The sequence below is a fragment of the Suncus etruscus genome, chromosome 9 (assembly GCF_024139225.1).
Source record: "Suncus etruscus isolate mSunEtr1 chromosome 9, mSunEtr1.pri.cur, whole genome shotgun sequence".
Taxonomy (NCBI): Eukaryota; Metazoa; Chordata; class Mammalia; order Eulipotyphla; family Soricidae; genus Suncus; species Suncus etruscus.
The window spans coordinates 85,436,704-85,461,916 of record NC_064856.1 but is presented as its reverse complement, the minus strand read 5'-3'; the positions used below and the strand labels follow the sequence as shown (position 1 = coordinate 85,461,916).

At 37.2% G+C, this 25,213-nt stretch overlaps 1 protein-coding gene across 2 annotated transcripts in view; it reads left to right on the top strand.

Annotated features, from left to right (window-relative positions):
- Positions 1-25,213, top strand: part of SLC1A2 (solute carrier family 1 member 2) — a 169,695-nt gene that overhangs the window by 131,480 nt on the left and 13,002 nt on the right. For both annotated transcript variants that reach the window (XR_007498895.1, XM_049779646.1), the window contains exons 7-9: positions 8,165-8,398; positions 13,990-14,184; positions 17,564-17,698. Coding sequence is in view for 1 of the 2 variants with exons in the window: in XM_049779646.1 (XP_049635603.1) it covers positions 8,165-8,398; positions 13,990-14,184; positions 17,564-17,698 (564 nt within the window). In the remaining variant the exon portion in view is untranslated. The remainder of the gene's footprint in view (positions 1-8,164; positions 8,399-13,989; positions 14,185-17,563; positions 17,699-25,213) is intronic.

Below are 25,213 nucleotides of genomic sequence, written 5' to 3'. Positions count from 1 at the left end.
TGGAACAGAGGGAGGGACGGGAGAGAAATGTATGAAAATCTTTTTTGAAAGAAGCTCTAGAAAAGGTGTCCAAAAACTATCATCTGTAGTTCAAATTCTATCATCCAACTCTTTCTTGTGACCTATATTTTAAACAAATTTAAATATTTTCATTTTGCTGGAGAAATTATCATCAGGAAAAGAATATTTTACTTCACAGTGAAATTACATGAAATTAATATTCATATATTTTTTAATTTAAGATTTTCTGAGATCATGCTGTATAGTTTTTGTTGTTGTTTTATCGTTGTCTTTATTTTGTTCTTGTTCAGTTAAGCTACATGTTAATCTGCCTTATTATTACATTATATTATTGTTACATTATTATTTCTACGATTTCTATTATTGCTAATATTATTGATTTTTGTTTGTTTGTTTGGGTCACACCTGACAGTGCTTAGGCTTATTCTTAGATCTGTGCTATGGAATCATTTCTGGTAGGGCTCTGGGAAGCATATGTGGTGCAGAGGATCAGACAGGGTCAACCTCATGCAAGACAAGCATGCTACCCTCTGTATGACCAGTTCAGCCCTATAATATTGTGTTACGATGTTGTTATAGTTGCTTAGGAACCCTAAATCTGGAGAACAGTTTGTTTTCATAAAACAAACTACTGAATCCAGGGATTATACAATATACTTCAGCCACATTCCTATAGGAATGTATATATTTACTAAACTTTTCAAAGGTATCTTTCTACTTTACACCCACCAAAAAAGTACCAATATGTTTCCACCTCTGGAAAAAAGCCACATTCATAGGTTCATGTATTATTTATTTATTTTTGGTTGTAAGCCACATTGGGTGGCACTCAGGGGTTACTCCTGGCTCTGTGCTCAGAAATGGCTCCTGACAGGCTTGTAGGATCATATGGAATGCTAGGAATTGAATCCAGGTCTGTTCAGGGTTAGTCACGTGCAAGGCAAATGCCCTACCACTGTGCTATTTCTCTGGCCCACATTCATGTATTATTTAGGGTTAATTTGGGGGCAGAGTAGTTGTGACTGAGATTGTATTTAGCCTGTAAATCCTAAAATATTTAATAGTTACCTTTACATAAAATATTTTCTCATCTTATCTTTGCTGAGGAAAACTAAGGGAAAATCTGGGGTAGGGGGGTTGTGAGCAAATCTGAGACTAAATCAGGCAGTAATAAAATGAATCCAGGAACATGCCATGGCTTTGGACATTTAGGAGAACCACTTATCTAATAGTCTAGTGTCCAAAAGCAAGAATGTTAAATCAGGATTACCCATGACTCATGCACAAAGAAAAATAAGCAGTTTTCAGATAATAAAATCACAAAGGATATACTAAAATTATAAATGTCTTCAGAAATATGTATCCTTCCTCTAGTTTTACAAAATTGTAATTCAATTAAGTCTTGAGTCTTTATTATCATCATGTTCCTTATATAAATGGATGCTGTTATTTAATATTCTTTTTCTATCAAGAGTCACACAAATAACCTGGAACAACAATTATTACCATTGTTCAGGAAAAGGCAATTAAGATACATTGAAGTGAATTAGCTCATCTAAGACTTTATATTAAGAGAGGAATAACAAGAGTTCATTTAATATAGATATCCTCTATGCAAGAGAATTTGCTCTTTGTTGTTTGATTCATTTAAACATCTCTGCACCTCATTTCATTTTATGTTTTTATCTGCCCTCTCCACCTCATTTTTCATGCATTTATGTAGTTATGAAATCTAGGATATCCCCTGAAAGCCTAAGTGCTTACTTCAATATGGAAGTTGGGTATATTTATTTTAATTGAATTAATTAATTAATTATATTTACTTATTTATTCTGGAAGCTTCTAGTGCTCTGTATATTTTTTAGTAAAAATTATTTTTACACACAGTTGTTTCAGATTCCTGGTATGGTCCTAAGAGGGCTGCTTGTCTAAGAAAATGTATGATTGTATCAAGTGGCATCAGTGTTCTATTTGTGAGGAATTCTGGGTTACAAATTTCCCATATCTGCTTGTTATAGTCCTCCCTATTTACTTCCTCAATCATTATCTGAGTCCCTTCCTGTTTTTTTTTTTTTTTTTTTTTTACTGAAATTCTACCGACATTTTCTCTTTTACCTTTCCTTGGACCATATGGCCACCTCACAGGATGAGTCTGTTATTTACATCCATACCTTTCTGCCAAAATAACTAAAGCATGGTGATGTGCCTATTGCAAGTTCTTTCTCAAACTTCAGGAATATGTGGGAAGTTTGAAAACCACAGATTCTCAGATCAAGGAAATGTTCCTCATGATTTTATGAGTTCTATTTAATAGACCTGGTTTTTTTCAAATCATTGCCAAGATGTACTTTTAAAGCCTGGGAAGGTTTTTTAGTGCAATAATATGTTCATTTTATTATTGTTCTGATTCTTTAACTTCCCAGGCAAGGCTTAGTACCTGAATCTGTCTTTTATGTGGAGATTTAAAGTCACATACAAAGTGATGCTGTAAAATATGTTTAAAGCCTTTTATCTTTGCTCTAAGCTTGCTGAGCATTGAATAAATAATAATACATAAGACAGAAGTCTCTTTCTATTAAACATTAGAATTTATTCTTGTTTCTTAGAATTTACAGTAGATGGAGCATTCCAACTGTAGACACAGTTTATTTTTCATTATATGATGCCAAGGATGAGAGTGATGTATGAAAATCCCTTCCTTCAGCTGTCCTAACATCATTTTCATTGGCCTATGAGGGAAAGAGAATCTTCTAGGAAAGGAGCTGGATGAATCATAGGATGAAGTGTAGCTTCTCTTCTTCCCCAGAATGGAGATGGTGTGGATCAATACCAAGTTTCCTATTCATTGAAATCAAAACTTCAAAAGATTAGCATCAGGTCCCAGGAGATGGAGAATAATTTTGAGTCAGAAACAAAATCTATGAAGTGGTTCCTGACAGCTGTTACATGACACAAGAGGCCAGTTCCAAACATTTAATTCATTCTTTAGCTGCTTAGTCAGAATCAACATTTGATAATGATGTGTGAGAAGGTACTGGCTAAATCATCCAGCAATTCTTTGGCCCTTCAAACCTAAAATTCTTTACTATTCCTTTTCAATGTGTGTGGAAGTCAGAAAAATAAAAACAGCCAAATATAACTTTGAAGAGAGAAATAGTCCAAGTCAATAATGATTAAATTATATAACTTATTTAGTTCCTGCTATTTCTCAAATGTTATATGATTACTATATTGTAATCATTATTAAATTGCTATAAACACATAATTTCTATTTACCAAAGTTTTCCTAAGTATTTTATTCAAGTTTAAATACTTTCTATGAATTGGGACCAGAGTAATAGCACAGAGGTAGGGTGTTTTGCCTTGCACGTGGATGACCTGGGACAGACCCAGGTTTGATCCCCAGCATATGGTCCCCCAATCTAGCCAGGAGCATTTCTGATACAAAGCCAAAAGTAAACCCTGAACACTGCCAGGTATAGCCCCAAAAGTTAGAGCACTAACAGCTACCAAGAGCATGTTAATGAGTGAGAGAAGTAGAATGCCTGTCTCGAACACAGGGAGTGTGGGTGGAGGGAGATGGGGTGTGTTGGTGGTGGGAATGTTGCACTGGTAAAGGGGGGTGTGCTTTTTATGGCTGAAATACAACTACAGTCATGTTTGTAATCACGGTGTTTAAATAAAGATATTAAAAAAAAAGAAAGAAAATCTTTCCTAAATTAACTCATTTAATCTTCACAGAAGGATCTCAAAAACTTATGTACTTTCTTAGCATTTCCCAGATGAGAACACTAAGCCAGAAGTTACATTGCCAGTGTTGTCTAAGCATGAGGATAATTGGATGTTGCTTGTACACAAGTAGTTTCAAACTGGATTCACTCTAAGATCTTCATGCTACTATGTAACTTTATCCCACTGATGCTATGATTTGTGTTAATTAAACCACAGCAAGTGTGAGCCACCAGTGGTACATGCTGGCATCAATTTTTGTTTAGCAAGTTGGATTGTCTAAACTCCAACATCCTGATATATAATATGAATTGAGCATAAAATTCATCTTTAATGTTTATATAATTAACTGAAAATATGACCAACAATCATGGACTATTTTATGTTTGTCAAAACCTGTCTAAGTACTTGACATGATCAATTATTGTTGCCTACTACTAATGGTGACCATAAATATCATGAATTCAATCATTACTACTTCTTTAAGGAGATGGAATAACACTTTGAATTACCAGAAAAAGAGAATAATTCTTAATTGTTGTGATTTTTATATTCTTATCTTTTTCAAAATCTAAAAATTTTAGTAAGAAAGTAAAATGTTTTATAATCTCACTAGTGTTATGCATTCACTAATATTGAAAAGGGAGAAATAAATCTTCTTGCTCCATTTATTCCAAATAAAGCCATCACTATCACCTCCATCTATCTATCTGCCATTTCCCCCCATAAATATTTTGGCACACCTTCTGTATCAACAATTTTAGGCAGTGGTGATACAATGGGGAATAAGATAGGAAGGATTCCTAGTTTATGAAACTTATAGGCAAGTGGTAGTAGAAAGATTAAAATAAACAAATCTAATTTGAAATCAAAGAGAAATGAATTCCATAAATATTAGGAAGGAAGAAAGAAAAATAGTGAAGGGAAGATGGAAGTAGGAATGCACTTTTTTAGGAGGAACCAATAAAAAGTTATCTGGAAGGGGACTTTGGAAGAAGATGACTAATGACAAAGAGACAGGTTGGTAAAGATCTGGGAGAAGAATTTTCCAGAGTAAGGAAATAGTAAATTAAAGGTTGATTCATCATAATGATGGTAAGGAGGGGCTGTAGAGTGATTTATAAGTGGGAGGGTGGGAAAGTTGAGAGGTGGGCCTGGGGTAGATCCCACAGTAAGTTGAGTGCTCTAGACATAGAATTATAATTGGGATTGAGTTTAGGGTTGAAGTTGTGACTCAGAAGTAAAAACATATGCCTAGTATGTGTAAGATCCTTGCTTTGATCTCCAGCAATGCATGTGCACAGACACACACATACATACTCATGGATTAAGGTTCAGGGTATAATCCAGCTGGATTAGGAAACTCTTCATTCTACATGTTGTCGACTTGATGGTGTTCCAAAACAGCTCATATTTATGACTAAAAGGCGACTGATAACTGGGAATAACATGATTTCTTTATTTATAAAGACAACTCATCAAAAGGCACATTCTGCTCAAATATTTACAACCTCAGTTAACAATGAACCTGACTCCTGAGACTGCCCAAATGATGTGGGAGCTGTTGTGGCTGTGAAACACCAGGAGAATGAAAATTGTCAGAAAAGCTAATGGGGCTAAATGATATGACTCCCTACAGCTTGGGGAGCAATCCTCAAATGGGGAGCTTTCTCTTCAGGGAAAGATGTGTAGGCTCCAGACTCAATAGTCTTTAGGGAATAGAAGAGCCATGCTAATGTTTAAACTAATTGGTGTCAGTTACAAATCAGCTCTTTCTGGACTCGGTTCCTCTTGAGAACATGTTTTGCTCATAAAAACATCCGCCATTGGGTGACATAGCTTGTGAGATGTTTTAGAAAGCCTCATTAACTCGACTTAATTCATTAGTCCTGGGTACGGAAGACATAGGGTGTAGGTGGGAAAAGGGGACATGCAAGGTCTTCTATTGTTAGCAGCCAAAGAACTGATGGTGCTGACAGAGAGGTCAAAAGACTGACAGCTCCTGCCCACACATGTTCACAAAGCAGGACCCTCACAATGCCCTGCAAGACTAGAGGTAGCTGCTTTAGAACATCAAGTAGGAATAGGTCATTGACTTGTTATACAACAGTGTCCGACTTTTTTCTCTCCTCTCCTTGTGGTCAGGATTTGCCTCTATTCCTCATGACATGTCTTTAGCCCAGAATGACTTATATCATGTGCTATTGCAACATCACCAAATCTGGTAAAGATGTTCTTCTCCCTTTCTTTCTTGACTCTTTTACCTGTGAATCTGATTCTGGGATTTTATATTTCTCAATCTTTCTTTCCCTCAACTCTATGCTTTTTTTTGGGGGGGGGGGTTGGTTTTTGGGCCACACTCAATGGCACTCAGGGGTTATTCCTGGCTTTGCCCTCAGAAATCACTCCTAACAGGCCTAACAGGCTCAGGGGACCATATAGGATGCTGGGAATTGAACCCAGGTCTGTCCTGGGTTGGACACGTGCAAAGAGCCCTACCACTGGTCTATCTCTCCAGCCCTGATACTATTCTTAACAAGGCATCAGCCTCTTAAAGCTTTTTTGAGTCAGAAAGTGTTGCAGGTTGAATACAATTTTGCTTCTGTGACATCTTAAGTAAGGATGTTACCAGCCATCCCAAAATGTACTTCAGATTAGAGAGAGCATGACTTGCTTACTCAGGAATAAAGGGCATATGAGCGAGATCATTCTTTATCTATTCCTTTCCTTCTAGCTGACTTCACTCAGCATAATAACCTCTAGTTCCATCCATGTTGCTGCATATTGTATTATTTTGTTTTTTCTTAGAATGTGTGTTGAAATTATATGCATGAGAACCATTGTTAACAATATTGTAAATCACAGGATCTCAATCAATAAAAATCTTTTAAAAAACATAACGACAGTATAGTGGTGATGGGAATAACACTGGTTGTGGAATTTCTGGGAAAATATTATGTCTGAAATACAATGATCAACAACCTTGCAAATCATGTTTCTTTAACAAAATAAAGAAATGTTTTAAAGAGAAGAAAGAATACATTGTCTTTAAAAACTGTGTAAAACAATAATATAACTTTGTGAATTAGGTTTCCATGGGGAAAATTGGTGTTTGGTGCAGAAAACTGTCATTGCTCACTAAAGGGAAGTGGTTTGTCTTAGAAAGGGAGAAAATCCCAGTTGTGGAGGGAATTTTTTTTTTTTACCACCTGATATCATTATCTTGGCCTGGTGTCTTAACTTTTCTGGACTTTGGGACTTTCTCATTTGTCAAACAGAAGTCTAACTTTTAGGTTTGTAGTAAGAATTAATATGTGTGAAACTATCACCATATTGCTAGAAATACTTAGGAGAAAAGAAATCATGTTTCCAAAAGTAGCCTGTTTCAGAGGGTCTTTTTTATATTTGGAATATTTATCTCGTATTATTTTAACATATTTATTTCAAGAAAACATCAGAGCATGAACCTTTCCTTTAACAGTATTGCAAATCACTGTGCCTAGAAGAAAAAATAGAAGTATCTGTCATAGAGATAGGCTGGAGGCTGGGAAGGAAACTGGGGACATTAGTGGAAGGAAGTGGATAATGGTGAAGACGTGGCTGTTTAATTATTGTATGACTGAAAATCATGAACAACTTTGCCACTTTGAACTTACATTTACTCAATTAAAATAATTAAATTAAACATGAAAAAATAAAAGAAAAATGTATAAAAAACATTAAATCAAACTTACATACCAGTTTATATCTTGCCAAAACTCCATTAAGCATTCTCAAAAACTCAAAATGTATTCCATGTGGTCCTAATTTTCAATAAGGTATCTGTGGATAAATAAAACAAGATTCTCGGGCCCAGAGATAGCACAGCGGCGTTTGCCTTGCAAGCAGCCGATCCAGGACCAAAGGTGGTTGGTTCGAATCCCCGTGTCCCATATGGTCCCCCGTGCCTGTCAGGAGCTATTTCTGAGCAGACAGCCAGGAGTAACCCCAGAGCACCGCCGGGTGTGGCCCAAAATCAAAAACAAACAAACAAACAAAAAAAAAAACAAGATTCTCAGAAATCTACCTTGAATGTCTGATTAATATGTCCTAATGTCTCTTGTTGCTTATCCAGAAAAGAATAAAACTTGTCTCGGCTACCCCTAAAAGTCATCACTATAACCAAGTTTCCCTTTGGGTTTTTTTTTATCAGGGCAGAGGCTATCCACTCCATAGTGGAGATTTCAGATAACACAGTGAGTCTCAGTGAAGTAAAAAATAGCAACTATTGAATCTCAAGGCCCTATTTCAGCAAAACTCTTTGTATAGAGATGTAAAGAGTTTTCCTAAGGGTGCAGTACATAGGAGAGCCGAGACTGAAGTTCTAAATTTCATAATGAGATCTTCAATGATTTTTTTCTTTTATGTTTTTCAGGTACTCTCCCCTGGGTATCGCCTGCTTAATTTGTGGGAAGATCATTGCAATCAAGGACTTAGAAGTGGTTGCTAGGCAACTGGGGATGTACATGATCACGGTGATTGTGGGCCTCATCATCCATGGGGGCATATTTCTCCCCTTGATTTACTTTGTAGTGACCAGGAAAAACCCTTTCTCCTTTTTTGCTGGCATTTTCCAAGCTTGGATCACTGCCCTGGGTACCGCTTCCAGGTAGAGAACACAAGAAATCACCTTTCTCTGCCCACTCCTCAACCCTCTTGTCTCTTTCCCACCTTTCCATAAAAAAAAATTCAATGAGAACACTTTTCATGTATATTAAAATATATTCTTAAAAGAGGTGAGCTCATTATGGTTTGGGCTCCATCTAGAAACTTCTGGCTTTTCTAATGAACTGCTTTGGATTAGAAATAAACTGGATGGGAAATAAAAAGTCTTACTAAATTTTGCAAATAAAAGCATGCTATAAATCTGCTATCTATCACACTTATTTAGTTAGTGTTTTCTAAAGGGTACAATAGGGTGTTAGTCTCTTTTAAGAAATCTCCCAGGGGCCAGAGAAATATAGCACAGTGTAGGGCCTTTGCCTTGCACACGGCTCACCTGGGTTCTATATCCAGCATTCCATATGGTCTCCTCAGCCTGCCAGGAGTGATTTCTAAGCACAAAGCTAGGAGTAACCCCTGAATACCACCAGGTGTGCCTGCCCCCCCAAAATGAAACAAAAAGAAAATAATTTCTTCCATTTGTGATTGAGAAATGCTACTGCAAAATACCACTCTATTGGAATGAGTTTTCAAAAGAAGAAGAAAGAGCCTTTGCTGGAAAACAGATTAGATTTTCCCAAACCAACCAGAAATCAGTTCAGTATGATGTCTCTTTGGTTGAGCCCATTTTGCCACTGAATCTGAGAGAATCATGGAATTGGATGTCTTCATTCTCCCTTGACAGTGCTGGAGTCAGTTACTTCTGAATTACTGAATTATTGTTCTTTGAAAGACCAGAGAGATTCCAGATATATAAAAAAACAATATATTTTTACATATTTTGGACTAAATTTATCCTAGCTAAACAAACAAAACCAAGCATATAAGTAACACCTGGCAATTCAAAATTTTTTTTTTTTTTTATCCTTTCAAACCAAAAGCATTTGTTTCTACAAATACATCTGAGGCACCAGTTAAGACTGGGACACAGAGCACATGCCAGAGAAACATGTAAGCTCTACAGTCCAGAGTCCAGTATGTCTCACCAGTTGCAGTTTAACAGGTTCCCATGGCTTAGCATCTGACCACAGGCTGTCAGTGAGGTGGCCACTTGATGACATAGCATGGTTGCTGTTCCAATCTATTGAAAAGATGGCCAGATTTCCCTTCAGTGACTTAGCAGTCAACTACAGTGACTCCCTTCAAGCCAAAAATACTTCTACCTTGCAAATCAATGAGAATTCAGTATTATAAACCTGGGAGATACAAGAACAAGCTAAAATCTGTAGTCCTGGGAATCTGGGGTGTACATTTAAAATGAATGGAAACACTTAAAATTTTCCTTTTCCTTCTTGTTCTTGTAAATTTCCTAGGTCTAAGAATCTCAATACATAAATATATTCTCCTTTTAAAGAAGTGAATCATTGGGCCCGGAGAGATAGCACAGCGGCGTTTGCCTTGCAAGCAGCCGATCCAGAACCTAAGGTGGTTGGTTCAAATCCCGGTGTCCCATATGGTCCCCCGTGCCTGCCAGGAGCTATTTCTGAGCAGACAGCCAGGAGTAACCCCTGAGAAATGCTGGGTGTGGCTCCAAAACCAAAAAAAAAAAAAAAAAAAAAAGAAGTGAATCATTCCGTTTTCTTTACTTTTTTGTCTTTTGGGCCACATTGGACAGTGCTCAGGGCCTACTACTGGCTTTGCACTCAGAGATTACTCCTGGTGGGGCTCAGGGGAACATATGGGGGTACTGCAGATTAAACCGGGATTGGCCATGTGCAAGACAAGTGCTCTATCTGTTGTACTATTACTTTAATTCCCCTTTTTAAATTTTTGCTGTTCAGTAATTTGCTGTGTGTGTTCCACAGCAGAGCCCCCACTCCATTTTGTACATTTTAAGTCCTGTGTATTAAATAGGCCTATGACAGGTTCTTTCTGAATACATATCTACAGGACTGTCTGTTGATTCCTTCAGGCTGAATTTCTAGAAATGGAATTTCTGAGTGGAATGGTAAGCACATTGATGGTTTCAAGACACATCTTAGTTTGCTATTTGGAAAAGAATATTAATTTTCTTCCTCACTGACAGGGTATGAGAATGTATCTTTCCTTACCTATTCACTCACTGGTCTTCTCAATCAGATTGATACTTTCCAATCTTGATGAAAAGTGACCTCATTGGATTTGCCTTCCTTTGGTTGAAAGTGAAGTTAATTAAATCTTTTGTGTTCTTGTTACCCATCCTTCTCCCACACCTTCCTCTGTGAATTGTTGGTGATCTCATTTTCTTATTGGGGTATTCCTTTTGGGGGAATTTACAACCCTCTTTATGTCGAAATACTAATTCATATCTTACATGTTGGAAATGATGCCTCTCTCTCTAACTGACATTTGTCTCAAAAGCTTGGAATGCTTTTTCACCACTGAAAGTCATTAGAGATCAGCATTTTCTTTTATCATTTAGAATTCCCATTTTTTCCTATGAAAATATCCTTCAAAAGTTTTAAGAATATTTTAGCTTTCCTACTAATGCATTAGTGGCTTATATCTGAAGGCCATATCAAAATGATTATTATATTTTTATATTTGCCTTGAAAACTAGACCATGGCTTTTACAAAAATTATTTTGCAATCTCATTTTATGTGAAAAAAATTTAATATGATATCAGGTTTATAGGTAAGTAAAATAGGTTAAAACCTTTACAGATAGTAAATCATAAAAGAATTAAAAAAACAAAGTTAAATAGTGAATATGCACAGTTTAAGAAACATAAGAACTAGACATATATATCAGTGTCTTTTTAAGTCCAGATAATAAAAGTAATTTAAGACCAGGTAATTTAAGACAAAGTAATAAATGTATGTGTATAACCCAATCTTCATTTAAAAATGATATTTTGATTTAGACAAATATTTAAATCAGTTAATAGACAAATGTCAGGCTTATCCACAAATTTTAGATCATTCACCCATACCTTCTCTGTATTTTTTTTAATTTTTTCTCTTTATTTGAATATCTTGATTACATAAATGATTGTGATAAGGTTTCAGTCATATAAAGATCACCCCTCTTCACCAGTGCAACATTCCCGCCACCAAAGTCCCAAATTTCCCTCAATAAAACATGTAGTTTCAGTTTTTTAAAGAAAATATAGTTTTGTTTGCTTATAAAATTTTCTTTTTAAAAAGTCAACCTGGCAGGAGCTCATGTGAAAGATTAACTTGGGGTTTCTTTACCATAATGACCACATTCTGCCTCCTCAGGCCTTGTTCTGACTGGCGATGTGAAGAGACCTTGACCTCTTGTCTCAGTGGCCACAGAGGCTGCTGTTGAGAATGGGTGGAAGATAACAATCTAGAACTCATGTCTCTGCCCCTTCAACATTAGGACATGTTGTTAAGATTAATATGAAGAAAAAAGATGAACATCAGCTATTTGACAGTTATTATCATTAACAGTAGAAGACTGTCATATGGCCTAGAGGCAAAAAAACAAAACACACACACACACACACACACACACACACACACACACACCACTGTCAGAATGTTAGCCTATCACTCTGAAAAAGGTTAAAATTCTTTTGGCCTTATTTAAACTGCTTGGACCTTTATTTAATTATCTAAAAATTGTTTTATGGCATGTTGGGGGAAATTAATACAGTAAGAAAAATTAGGAATTTCAGTCCCCCTCAAAATATCCTGAGATTCTCTTTATTGAGGAGCCTAACTGCCTCCCATGACTAAGTAGCTATTTCACACCAATTATGGTGCTTGGTAATACTTCTAAAGGGCCTGGAGGAGTAAGGACAGAGAAAGATAAAGAAAGGGACACTAATTTCTTATTAAAAAAGCTAGGCAGCAGGTATGATGGCATCCCAACATACAAAAATGCAGATGAGGCCAGATCACAGTAACTGTTGTGGCAAAATAGCTACTATTTCCCTAACATTGTTATTAGTAACTTGATAAGATGTGTGTGAATTTAAGCAACTAAAGTTTTAGAGCCCCTGGTATCTGCATTTTAGTTGATGGTCAGCCTCTCTTTTTTGAGAAAGTAAGGCCTCTATGAGCATCAATTTTTTTGTTTGTTTTGTTTATTTTTTTTTCTGTTTTGGGGCTTTACCCAGTGGGACAAGGGGTTACTCCTGGCTCTGTGCTCAGAAATAATTTCTGGCAAGCTCAGGGAACCATATAGGATGCTGGGGATAGAACCCTGGTTGGTTGTGTGCAAAGCAAATGTCCTATCTTCTGTGCTATCACTCTGACCTGCCTCTACATATCTATATCCATCTCAACTGGAGCCCTAACTCTGTCTAGTAGCAGAGAAAACTTTAACTAAAGTGCTAAGAGCAAGAGAGAGGAAATCCGATAGGCATTGGTAGTTTTCTAATTCACTTTGTTAACATTTGAAAAAAACTAAGTGTTTTGATTTTGAGAGAGCACTTCCAAGGCACTTTACATGTTCTGCTTTGCTTTGGATATTACGTAAACTTGGAAGCAAAACTACTTACCCTCACAAGCACCTTTATCCAAATGAAAATAGTATTCTAGCCTTCAGTGACTCAAATTCTCAAGTCTATTTAAAAAAAGACACTGAATATTTCAGGGTTTTTGGCCTTTGATGATGTGTCATGTGGTCAAGATTTACCATCCTACAACTGGGAGTAGATAGTGATGAAGTCATGTTGAGTGGAGCTTTTGATTAACTACAGATCTCATGCTTTTCTACTCTACATTGTTAGATTGTAGAGTTGGCCAGTGACTATCAGCAAGTATGGCTCTCTGTGAGAGTTCCTGGTGAATTTCTAGAAACCTGAGTTCATGCTGAATAGTACTTAATATGTGTGTCCAGCATTCCAGAATTGGCAGGCTCAGTCTGGGGCACTTCCCAAAGACTGACTGTAGCCCATGTAGTTATCTTGCAGGAAACAGTATAACTAGCATAAAATTATGAGTCACTCAAAACCGTTCATTCCATCTCACTCTTGGTAGCTGATTGTTTTCTGATCAAAAGCATTCTTTTTTGCAGTCCCTCTAATGTGGACTCCATTATTTAAAGATAGAAACGGAAACCAAAGGAAAATAAGAGTTTGAAGCTCTGAGAAGACTTCAAAAACCAGAACCAGCAAAAGGCTTTGTTATTTATTATCATCTAAGCAAGAGGAAAATTTAGCCCCCATATCATCAGCTTTCATTGACTTTAGTTATTGATTTTTTTTAATATTTGCTGCTTATATTTTTTTGTTTTGTTTTGTTTTTTTTGGGGGGAGGGGTCACACTTGGTAGTGCTCAGGGTTTTTTTCTGACTCTGTACTCAGAAATCACTCCTGACTCAGGGGACCATATGGGATACCAGGAATCAAGCCTGTGTCTTTCCTGGGTCAGCCACAAGCAAGACAAACGCCCTACCACTGTGTTAGCACTCAGGACCGATGTTTATATTTTTTGGTATGACTTAGCTTGATCAGAAGAACAGAAACCTTATGGTGGCAACCTAGTTTGTGTTTTGTTCTGCTTTTCTAAAGTGGAAATTCTCTCTTTCTCTCTTTCTTTCTCTCTTTCTCTCTCTTTTTCTCTCTTTCTCCATCCATCAATCAGTGCTGGAACATTGCCTGTCACCTTCCGTTGCCTGGAAGACAATTTGGGAATTGATAAACGTGTGACTAGATTTGTTCTCCCAGTTGGAGCAACCATTAACATGGATGGAACAGCCCTTTATGAAGCTGTGGCCGCCATTTTTATTGCCCAAATGAATGGTGTTGTCCTGGATGGGGGCCAGATTGTGACAGTAAGGTGAGTGAAGGAGACGGATGGATTCTGTTATACAGTCTTCTTTCATATAAACTCCTTTTTACAGAAGCCACTTGACTTTCAAGAAATGATGAAGCAAATAACAGAAGTGGAGTTATTGGCAGACTCAAAAGGAAATAATTGGACAGAAAAAAAAGCATGTGTAGCTTGAGCCACACATGCGAAATTGCTTCAGAAATTTGGTTTCTTAATAATAATGTAATATTTCATAGTGATAATGTCCATTTGATCAGTGGAAGAGAGGAAACAGGCTTTCAGGGACTTCATAGTGTTTTCAAAACTATGACTCCAAAGAGCCAGCATCAGCTGACATTGCATTCAGATTTTATTGTATGTTCTATTTCATTAAAGCATATTACTTTCAGCTCTTTGGGAGATGATGGCAAAAATGAGATATTACAAGGAAGATACCTCTAAATATGCTATACTACATTTATATTATTCAAAATCAGGCAACAATTATTTTGTTTTTACCGAAGCCATTTTTTCTACATGTAATCATCATTTATAAAACTTTGAAGCTACTTGGGTTGGATCTAAGTTTTATGGTTAAATTCTGGATTATATCCCATCCACATTATGGTCTTTTTAGCACCATCAGGAGTGATCTCTGCTAGCACAGCCAGGAGCAAGATTCAGTTGAACACTGCCAGCTGTGACTCCATACCAAAATCAAGAACAAAACATAAAACAAAAAGTTCAAAATTGTCCCTGTCTTTAATCCCCAATACTGAAACAAAAAAAATTCAAACCTTTAACCCATATGATCCGTAAGAATGAGCACAGACCCTGGAGTAAACATTGGATACTTCCAGAGGTGGCACAAAAATAAAAATAAATAAATGTTAGTTACTATTCTTATAATGTTGATGTCTAATAGTATGTAATATTTTTGAATATGACAAAAATATAGCATGACAGTGTCAAATGTTGTCCAGTAGCAAGCCTTCTAAGCTAGTCCCTTCTTAATGAAGCCCCTGGTCATGCCAAGATAATATCTTGTCCTTGGATTCTTTTTAGCTTTAAGGTAACCACATTTCTCATTATGTTTACACCAATAATTTAGAGAGAATTGGTGATCAGAAAATGGGGATTCATTCATTTTTCCATTTGGGAAGGGATAGAGGGAAAAGTGGAGAAGGCTTGCTATGACTTCCATGGAGAAATCTCTTGCTACCTTGTGCTCCTTGTAGGGTTACTGTGATGTTATGTAGTCACAATATATTTGCATAAACTTTCACAGCGTCCAAGAAAACATTTCTAGACATATGAGCCTGGGAATAGAAAGGTAGGGGAAGCAAAAAGGAGAAGTATTTAAAGGATAATTTTTCTATGGAGCTATTTCATATGTAAAGTTCCATAGATATACCATGTATTATAAAATATAGGTATTGTTTATATATAGGAGAAAAGACTATTCTTGTGGAATTTTGTCTCAGATAACCAAGAGTTATCCAGACAATATGATCACAGTACAAAATAATGTGTAAGAGTGACTCATAAGAAAAGCAAGTGATATAAATAAAATGGCCAAGGCCAAGTCCATAGTACTTGAAAATTTCCTCTTCCCTGGTGTTCTATTCATCTTGACTAAATGACAAAGAATTCCCACCTCCTACTTATCACTCTTCAGTAGAAAGTTTTTATTGTAGAGTCACCTTTCCCTGCCCATATTTTTTAATAGAATAAACATTTATAATCAATGGAGAATTTCAATGTGCCTGTATTTTTCTAAATGTGTTTCTGGTGGGCCCACAATTTAGCTTATGAATTAGACACCACAGTTTTTTTTCTTGTTTACAGATTAGTAAACTTACAAAAAAATTGTTAAGCAATTTCCAAACTTGTGTAAAATTAATGGAAGATCTAGTAGTTGAACTCAGATCATTCAACTCTAGAACCTTTAGTTCTACATCCTTCTTACTATAATCCAGTTGGACCTAAAGGAAATGGAATCATTTAAATCCCGACTCCATATCCACATTGGTGGTCAGGAGAAAAACATTTTTATTTCTACATAAAACTTGCCTGCTATAGTGATACAGTTGGTAGAGGGCTTGTCTTGCTTGAGACTGACTCACCACAAAAGGTCTTAGCATGTCCAGAAGTTATCTCTGAGCATAGTCAGGACTAAGCCCAGAGCACAGCCAGGGGTGACCCTCAAGCAAAAATAAAACAACACACACACAAATACAAAACTTGTTTGTTTGGATTTCACCTTCTGAGATGTCTCAATAGTGCTAGATCTAACAATGACAAGGATAGTAGTATGGAGAAAACAGTAGAAACTACCATTTACTGAGGTAGTTGTTTCTTTATAAGACAGATTAGGTAAATTCAGGTCCTTCTCAATGGTTAAATAATGGGATGATCTGGTCTTGACTAAAAATGTTCAAATGTTCAGCAGGCTCATTAATTTGCACCTGAAGGACCTGTTCTAAAAATTGTAGAATTGTTGATCTGCAAAGAAAGAAGACCCTCTTTATTTTCAGCACATGTGGAAGCAGATTGGGGTCTCTATTTTCAGCAACATTCTTCTGTTCAGAAATGCTAATTTTTACAAAAAGGCATCCAGAATAGACCAAGGGAAATCAGTACCCCTTTGTTTGACCACAGATCCCCTGCTGTTTAGTCCAGGCCCTGTAACCTCAGGTTGATTATATTCTCAAGACATTGTCACCAAAGTACTGGGTGTGCCCTTGACATTTCATGGAAAAATTGAGATGCTACAGAAAAAAGTCTTTTGTTATTTTATTATCATTTCTTGGCACCCTCTTGATGAATAATGTATTTTCCAGCCCATCGTGAAACATTCAGAAATTTGAAGCTTCATGCCATTTTGACTTTGTTGATTTGTTTCCCTGATGTCTACTCTGTGGAGACTGTATATTTGCATTTCTGAGATATCATATTAACACAGGCAATGGCTTTCTTAAACTCTTACTACGTAGTTGAAGTCTCTGATGCTCACAGACATGAATTCGTAAATAGAAATGAATGCAGTGATATTCCCTTGGGTGGATTAAATATGATTCGTCTTTTTTGCTTTAATATTTCTTGCCTGCATTTGGATTCATGCTTAAGATACTTGAGCCTTGTGATATATTATGCTAACTGGATGTCACAATGGAAATAAGAGGCCAATCTATGAATCAATCTGTATACTTTCATCACAGATCAACATAATCTAACTAGAGCTGGGTTTTAATGTGCTTTATTTCTTTGGGAGGGTGGTGGTAGGGATAATGGAAATTTATGACTTTTTGGAAATTTTTTGGAAAATTGTAGTTTAAAATGGCCAGATATGATTTTTCCAAATGCTTGTATTCTTCTCATGACCTGATCTTGTCTGTTCTTACAGCCTTACAGCCACACTGGCAAGTGTCGGAGCAGCCAGTATACCCAGTGCTGGGCTAGTCACCATGCTCCTCATTCTTACTGCTGTGGGTCTGCCAACAGAAGACATCAGTCTGCTGGTGGCTGTAGACTGGTTGCTGTAAGTGCTTGTGAATGGGGTTCTACTGAAAGCATGATACTCATTATTCCCAGGGTGAAAGTTTGTAGTCATGACAACTTCCTCTCTTTTTCCATCCTATTTTCATCTTAACACTGGTTGGGAACGAAATAAAAGAAAAGTGCCTACTTAGCAACCAAAGTGGAAAAAAACAACCTGGGAATAGTACAAAAAAAATCACAAATAAATTGTAATGCAACAGCAAAAGTATAATGATAAGGAAGCAAGCACTTCACAGGTACAGGATCACAATACTTTATGTTGAGTGAATAAAGCACAAATATTCCCAGAATAAAGCACATTCATTGCCAGAATGAAGCTCTGGAAAAGACAATACTGTATCTGGATGTTAAAGACATCAGTTGCCTCCTAGGGCTAGAAGTGTAAAGATTAATTGGGAAAGAGTACAGTAAAACTTTCAGAGCAATAGAACTTTTTCTTATCACAGATATGCAGTTATCTGCTTTTGAAGGACTCATCAAGCCATGCACTTAAAATGGGAATAATCTACTGCTTTTAAAGACACTTTAATAGATACATAATACATTTGCATATGTGTAGAAGGATAGTGATGAAAACACATCTGTATCTTGAATGAAAGAAAAGTTTGGGAAAAATCAGTAAATGATAAAAATAATGTCTGAATTGTAGACCTCACTATGTGCTGATCCTATGTGGAGCACTTGTATATTCTTTTAACAGTCCTAATATCTGGTGTTATGACTCCTTTGTATTGAGGATGAAACCCAAGCGTTAAATGGAGACTTTTATAAATTCATAAAAATTTGACCTCTTTGGTTTTAAAAACATCACATCCTGAATGATGGTCATATTTAAGTTCTAAAGTAGCTCTGCTGACTGAATTATTACTTATGGAAGTATCTGGGTTGTCAAATGCCTCAAGGAAAATAGGACATTCTCATCAAAGCTACCATGCAAAAAGGTGCTAAGATAACAAGCAGTGTGGAAACCTGTGAGTTGTAACCAGGTTCAAGCCAGGAATTGCAAAAAGGAAAGTAAGAGAAACCATCTCCAAGGCTTTAGAGAGAAACTTGAAATGAACTGTGTTCTCGTATACCAGCTACCTTTCCAGGAAAGAGAATTTTCTATTCTTGGATATTCATTGTCTTTGTACAGTGACAGGCAAGTTCAGCTAGATATTCCTTAATGGAGAGGGGGAAATTCATCTTCACGAAGGGTTCATGTGGCCTTTTATGATCTTTCTGATAGATATATTCTGAATATGCTGTCTAGTGTGGGAGTAAATGACAAGAACTGTTGACATCAATTGGTTTCTGTGTACATAGTGAGAGATCCAAGGTCAAAGACATAATACATCAACAGTACTTTTCTGAAAATAATTATCATCAGTGTTTAAAAGTCAAGTGCCACAAGGAATGGACTTGAGTTTTGCCCATTAAAAATAGTATTCATTCTCTCTACATTTATTGCTTACAGAAAGAATCACACAAGTTGAATAATGGAAAAATAGAACATATGTGGAGGGCTAAAGAGGAGTTTTTCTATCCCTTTTAAACCTATCTACTCTTGAGGATAGGTTAAAATTGAGAATAAACTCTAAATATAATTAGTTCAGCCCACAAAAACTGTAAGGAATGGATCTTCATAACTTTCATTAGCATAGGATGCTCTTCTAAATCAGGTGGTAGTACTTCTCTCTTAAGTGGCAGTGAGGTCATTTCTTTGTGGTTTAGTGGTTTTCTGTGTTCTGTCCACTGTGCACAGCCTGTCTCATGCCATCTTTTTAGATGACTTTGTCATGTAGGAAGCTGAGATTTGGTGAAATATTTGGTATGAAATAGAATTTAGGGCTAAAACAATGTGTAAGAGTTAAGTCAGGAGAACAAAGGTAGAATGTAGACTTCGGTGGTAGCTTACAAGCAGAACCCACAGGAAGAACTCAATAGGTGTATCCTAAAGATCATGATAAAGTCATGATAGATTCACTGTTTGATAACTGGTGAACCTGTGCATAAGCCAGCACATGACCATATTTATTTTTATTAAAATTTTATCTGCTTCAGTAATTTTTGACTTACTTTGTTCTTCACAAACTCTTGTATTCAGGGTCACTTGCCTACTATGTTAACATTACCCTTGCTTACTATAAAATCATTTCTTCTTGGACTTGTTTCTGAGACTCTAACTTCACCATAAGAGATTTTTATCCTTTTAAGAAATTGCTGTTATAGAATATGGCTCCCTTATTATAGTAAAAATGCCTTTGAGTGAAAGAAAAAATTAATATTGTCAAGCATAAAAAAAAAGAGGCTGATACTTTGGTGGATATAGCCATGTTCTTTATATTGATTGACAGTTTATTACTAAAGATGTTTATAATGTATTCCACAGATGATAAAGGAGGGAATAAAAATTATCTTACTGAAGTCTAGGATAGCCTATGTGAAACCAAAATATGGGCCTTTCAACTTAGTTCCCACAGCTTCCTAGTTAGTGCCAAAAAAGTTAATAGTGTTGTGGAAGAGCAGAGAAGCAATGAGTAAGAATTTTGGTGAGACAGAACAATTAAGGTCACCCCTGGTTGGACATAAAAACCAGATAATATTTTGTTTAATCTACTTTTTTATTCTTCCCAATAATAGAACAAAACAAAAACCTAAGGTGCTTAAGGACAAATGGGGTGTGGGCAAGGCCTCAGCCAATGAAATTTAAGCTTTTCAGCTCTACTAGGTCAACCATTGTGGGCCTGTTCTTCTTGGCAGACATTTGTGTCTAAGCCTGTTGGGTGAAATTCATTTTATGAAATACCCAAGGCTTGCCTATTCCTGACTTAAATGATAGCAAATGAAACTAGGCTGAGTCCTCCTGGATCACCCACACACAGATACTCATATAATAACACTTGCACAAAGATCAGGGTGTCTAAAATGAATACCTAAAGGGAGTTGACTGAATAGTATAAAACTGAAGATACACTTGGATTAATAATATTGGTGAAATTATCTATGAGAAAACTTGATCCCAGACTGGAGCTAGAAAGAAAAGCAGCTATGAAGAATTCTCTCCTGATCTGAGGTTAGACAGAGGGAGGATCATATGATCAAGGAAAGACAGGCTAAGAGCCAGATGCTCTGCTTCTGAACTGGTTCTCTGAAGGATTTGGGGTTATGTACTTTCTGCTTATATCCTGTGTACAATGGAACAAACATTTATCAGCCTGAATGCAGTCTAAAGTCTAGACTCAGTGCCCTTGAATGCCCTTTTAATTTTAAGAAGCTGATGAGGATTCTATGGTTAAGGGATGTTTGTATACAAATAAGCATGAACAGCCCTTTTAAGAAGAGGAGAAAAGAGGAATGTAGAGGATCCTGGGAAAATGTGCCGAGTGGGCTGTAGCTAGGTCAGATCTGCTTTGCATTAGTAATGGTGCCACATTCTTTCTCATCAGAAAGACGGGTTCTGGTAACCTGCTCGTGGTCATGGGTACCATGGCTAAAAATCTGCCTGTTAATGTATTAGAGGGTTCAAGGGAATGAGTAGAAAGAGGGGTCAGAGGGCAGTTTGTGACCCCTAGTAAAATAGAGGAAGAGTGGAGACAAAGAAAAGGGGGATATTTTTCTGTCCCTACCTAAAGCTTGTAAGTTCTAATAACTCTAACAATTTTTCAATTTAAAAACCAAACAAAGACTTCAGTGACATTTAATGGGCTGTAGTGTTTGCCAAGTATTGGAGAACAGCCAACCTCATTGAAAGTTGCCAAGCTCTGGATGTTTTACAATGGGCAGGCTTAGCTGTTCTGTAAATGCTGAGGTTAAAACCAAGATTCTGAGCCCTGAAAAGGGCCCAAGTTCTAGAACAGCATATGAGCAGAGCTGGTCATACCAGAAACTCTCACGGAATCCAAGAAATCCTTTATGTCAGGAATATTGAGGGAAAGATAAAATAAAAGAACTGTAGATAATTTTGTCTCTTGGGAGGAGGCAAAATTGAGTGAAGATTAGACTCTAGAACCAGGGAGAAATGATGAAAAAAGTGAATGAAAGGGGCCAAAGCAATGGCGCAGCAGTAGGTATTTGCCTTGCATGCGGCTGACCCAGGATAAATGCCCCAGCGTCCCATATGATCCCCTAAGCCAGGATCGATTTCTGAGTGCATAGTCAGGAGTAACCCCTGAGTGTCACCGGGTGTGGCCTAAAAATTAAAGAAAAAGAAAAGACAGAATGATTGAATCTGACCCATGGGAAGGGAAAGGAACAGAAGGGAAAGGAAGGGAAAGGAAGGAAAGGGAAGGGAAAAGAAGGAAAGGGAAGGGAAGGAAGAAGGGAAGGAAAGGGAATGAAGAAGGGAAGAGAAGGAAGGGAAGGGAGGATGGAAAGGAAGGGAGAAGGGAAGGGAAAGGATGGAAGTAGGGAAGGAAAGGAAGAAGAGAAGGGAATGAAAAAGAGAAGGGAAAAAGAAGAAAAAAGAAGGGAAGAAGAGAAGAAGAAAAGGGAAGAAAGAAGGAAAGGGAAGGAAAGGGGAGGGAAGAAAGGGGAAGAAAAGGGAAAGGAAGGGAAGGGAAGGAATATGGGAAGGGATAAAAAAGAAGGGAAGGGAAGAATGAAAGGGAAGAGAAGGGAAGGGAAGGAAAGGAAAGGAAGAAGGGAAGGGAGGGAAGGGAAGAAGGCAAAGGAAAGGAAAAGAGAAAGGAAGGCAGAAGGGAAGTGAAGGGAAGCAGGAAAGGGGAGGGAAATGAAAAGAAGGGAAGAGAAGAAGGGAAGTGAAGGGAAGAAGAAAAGGGGGAAAGGTGAAGGGAAAGCAGAAGAAAAGGGAAGGGAAAGGAAGATAAGGGATAAGATGGAAAGGCGGATGGGGAAGGGAAGGCAAAAGAGAAGGAAAGAAAGGGAAAGGAAGGGAAGAGAAGAGAAAAAATAGGAAGAAAAGGAAAGGAAAAGGATAGGAAGGGAAGGAGAGAGAAGGAAGAAGGGAAAGGAAGGGAAGGGAAAGAAAGGGTAGGGATGGGAAGGGAAGGAATAAGGGAAGGAAAGGGAAGGGAAGGAAAAGGTAGGGAAAAGAAGGGATGGGAAAGGAAAGTGTGGGGAGAGGAAGGGAAGGGAAGGAAAAGGGGAAGGGAAAGGAAGAGAAGGGAAGAAGGGAAGAAAAGAAGGGAAGAAGGGAAGGAAGGGAAGGGAGAAGAGAAGGGAAAGAAAGTAAGTAAAGGGAAGGGAAGGAAAGGGAAGGGAAATGAAGGAAAGGAAAGAAGAAAGGAGGGATGGAAGGAGGCAGGGAAAGAAGAAAGTAAGGAAGAAAGAAAGGAAGGATGGAGGGAAAGAAGGAAGTAAGAAAGGAAGGAGAAAAGGAGGGAGGGAAAGAAGTAAGTAAGAAAGGAAGGAGGGAAGGAAGGAAAAATAAGGAGGGAGGAAAGGAGGAAAGGAGGGAAAGAAGGAAGGAGGGAGGGAATAAGGAGGAAGGGAGGGAGGGAAAGAAGGAATGAAAGAAAATTTACCCGTATGTTTTCTTTATCATAGAGGACTGCTTATTAGATGATTCTGGGTATTTTTGTTTTTAGGAGAGTTAATTTTATAGCAGTGTATAAAAAAGGCCTGAAAATGTTTATATCTAGTAAGGAGTTCTATCTACCCTAACTTCTCGGAGGGAATAGTATTTGTTACAGTAGATTTCACTAGGATTTTGTTTTATTTGGGGAAGCCCACACATTGTGCTCAAAGATCACTCTGTGCTAAGGAATTATTACTGACAGGCTTGGAGTATCATATGGGATACTGGGGGATGAGCTTGAATAAGCCACATGCTAGGCAAATGTTCTACCCGCTGTACTACTATTGCTCTAGCCCCATGATTTAGCATTTTTGAGGACTGTGTAGGTATAGCACACAGGTCATCAGATGTTTCTGATGTTGTCTCTATTTGACTGTCCAGGAAGGGTACATTCCTACTGGCTGACTTCTAATTTTTAACAGCAGCAGTATCAGCCATTTCTGCATCCTAAATAGCAATTTCAGCTGTCAAATACCTGCTGACTGAACACTCTTCTCATCTTTCTGTGAATTGTCTTCCCCACTTCTGAAACCCCAGACTCTATTCCTTACTTTAGCTCAGAATGATATATAAGCCTCCATTGCCCATTATCTTTGTATAAAATTAAATGCTTTTATCCCATTGATCTTTATTCTGAATTCAATTAATCTGATTTCAATTATTAATGCAGCCAGAGAACTTAGAAGAAGAAAAGAATTCTACCTAGACTGTCTCAAATATGGCCTTTCTTTCTTTCTTTCTTTCTTTCTTTCTTTCTTTCTTTCTTTCTTTCTTTCTTTCTTTCTTTCTTTCTTTCTTTCTTTCTTTCTTTCTTTCTTTCTTTCTTTCTTTCTTTCTTTCTTTCTTTCTTTCTTTCTTTCTTTCTTTCTTTCTTTCTTTCTTTCTTTCTTTCTTTCTTTCTTTCTTTCTTTCTTTCTTGCTTGCTTGCTTTTGGGTCACACCCGGCATTGCTCAGGGGTTATTCCTGGCTCCAGGCTCAGAAATTGCTCCTGGCAGGCACAGGGGACCATATGAGACGTCGGGATTCAAACTGATAACCTCCTGCATGAACGGCAAACACCTTACCTCTGGCCCCATAAATCTGGCTTTTCTTAAACTGAAACCATCACTACAATTACTAAACCATCACTACTAATAATCTCATGTAACAAAAAAAGTGAATATTTACTATGAGTCATCCTTAGAACAGAGACATAACAAACATTGACTTCGTGTCCCCACCTAGCAATCTCTCATTGTTCTATTATCTCCCTAAGCTCCATTCTTTCTTTGCCTTTGCAGCAAAGACAATTTTTATTTCAGAAATCAATCGCTGCCACTTATGAAACTAACAATCCCTCTTGCTTCTTTCTCATGTTCACCCTTTTTTCATCCCTACCTGTATCATACATAGATAAAACATTGTCTCAATCCTCAAAAGTCATCAATTCATGTAACATGGACAAATGTGTTGGTCTAAGAAAAACAAATAGGTAATACATGAAAGGGAAAAAGAAGAGGAGGACACCTGTGACCTATTATCCTTCTCACATAGTTCATAATAATTATGATGATAAATTACTGAGCATTGTTTGTGTCTGGTGCTATCAGACTAGTTATGAATAGAGTTTGGTCAATGACTTTCCAGATGCCAACTACTTGGTACATGTTAACAGCTCTCTATCTACTTGAAGATGGTATCCCTTCTTTAATATTTTTACTGGACAAAAGCATAATAAGTAATGTTAATGAACTTCCCTTGGTGGAGTCAAGTTTGCCATTTAGTCAGGCTCAACTCTAAGGTTCAAGCTTTTAACTCAGCTCTCCTGCCCTCCCTAAGCCCATGGGACTTTATCCCACAAATGTCTAGGATCACACCAGCTTTGCTAGGTTGATGAGCCTCAGGGGACCCCTCTGTCACACTGATCACTTTGTTCTGAAAGTCAGACATTATGGATCGCTTCTGTGAATGTTAAGCTTAATTTTGTAAAATCACCA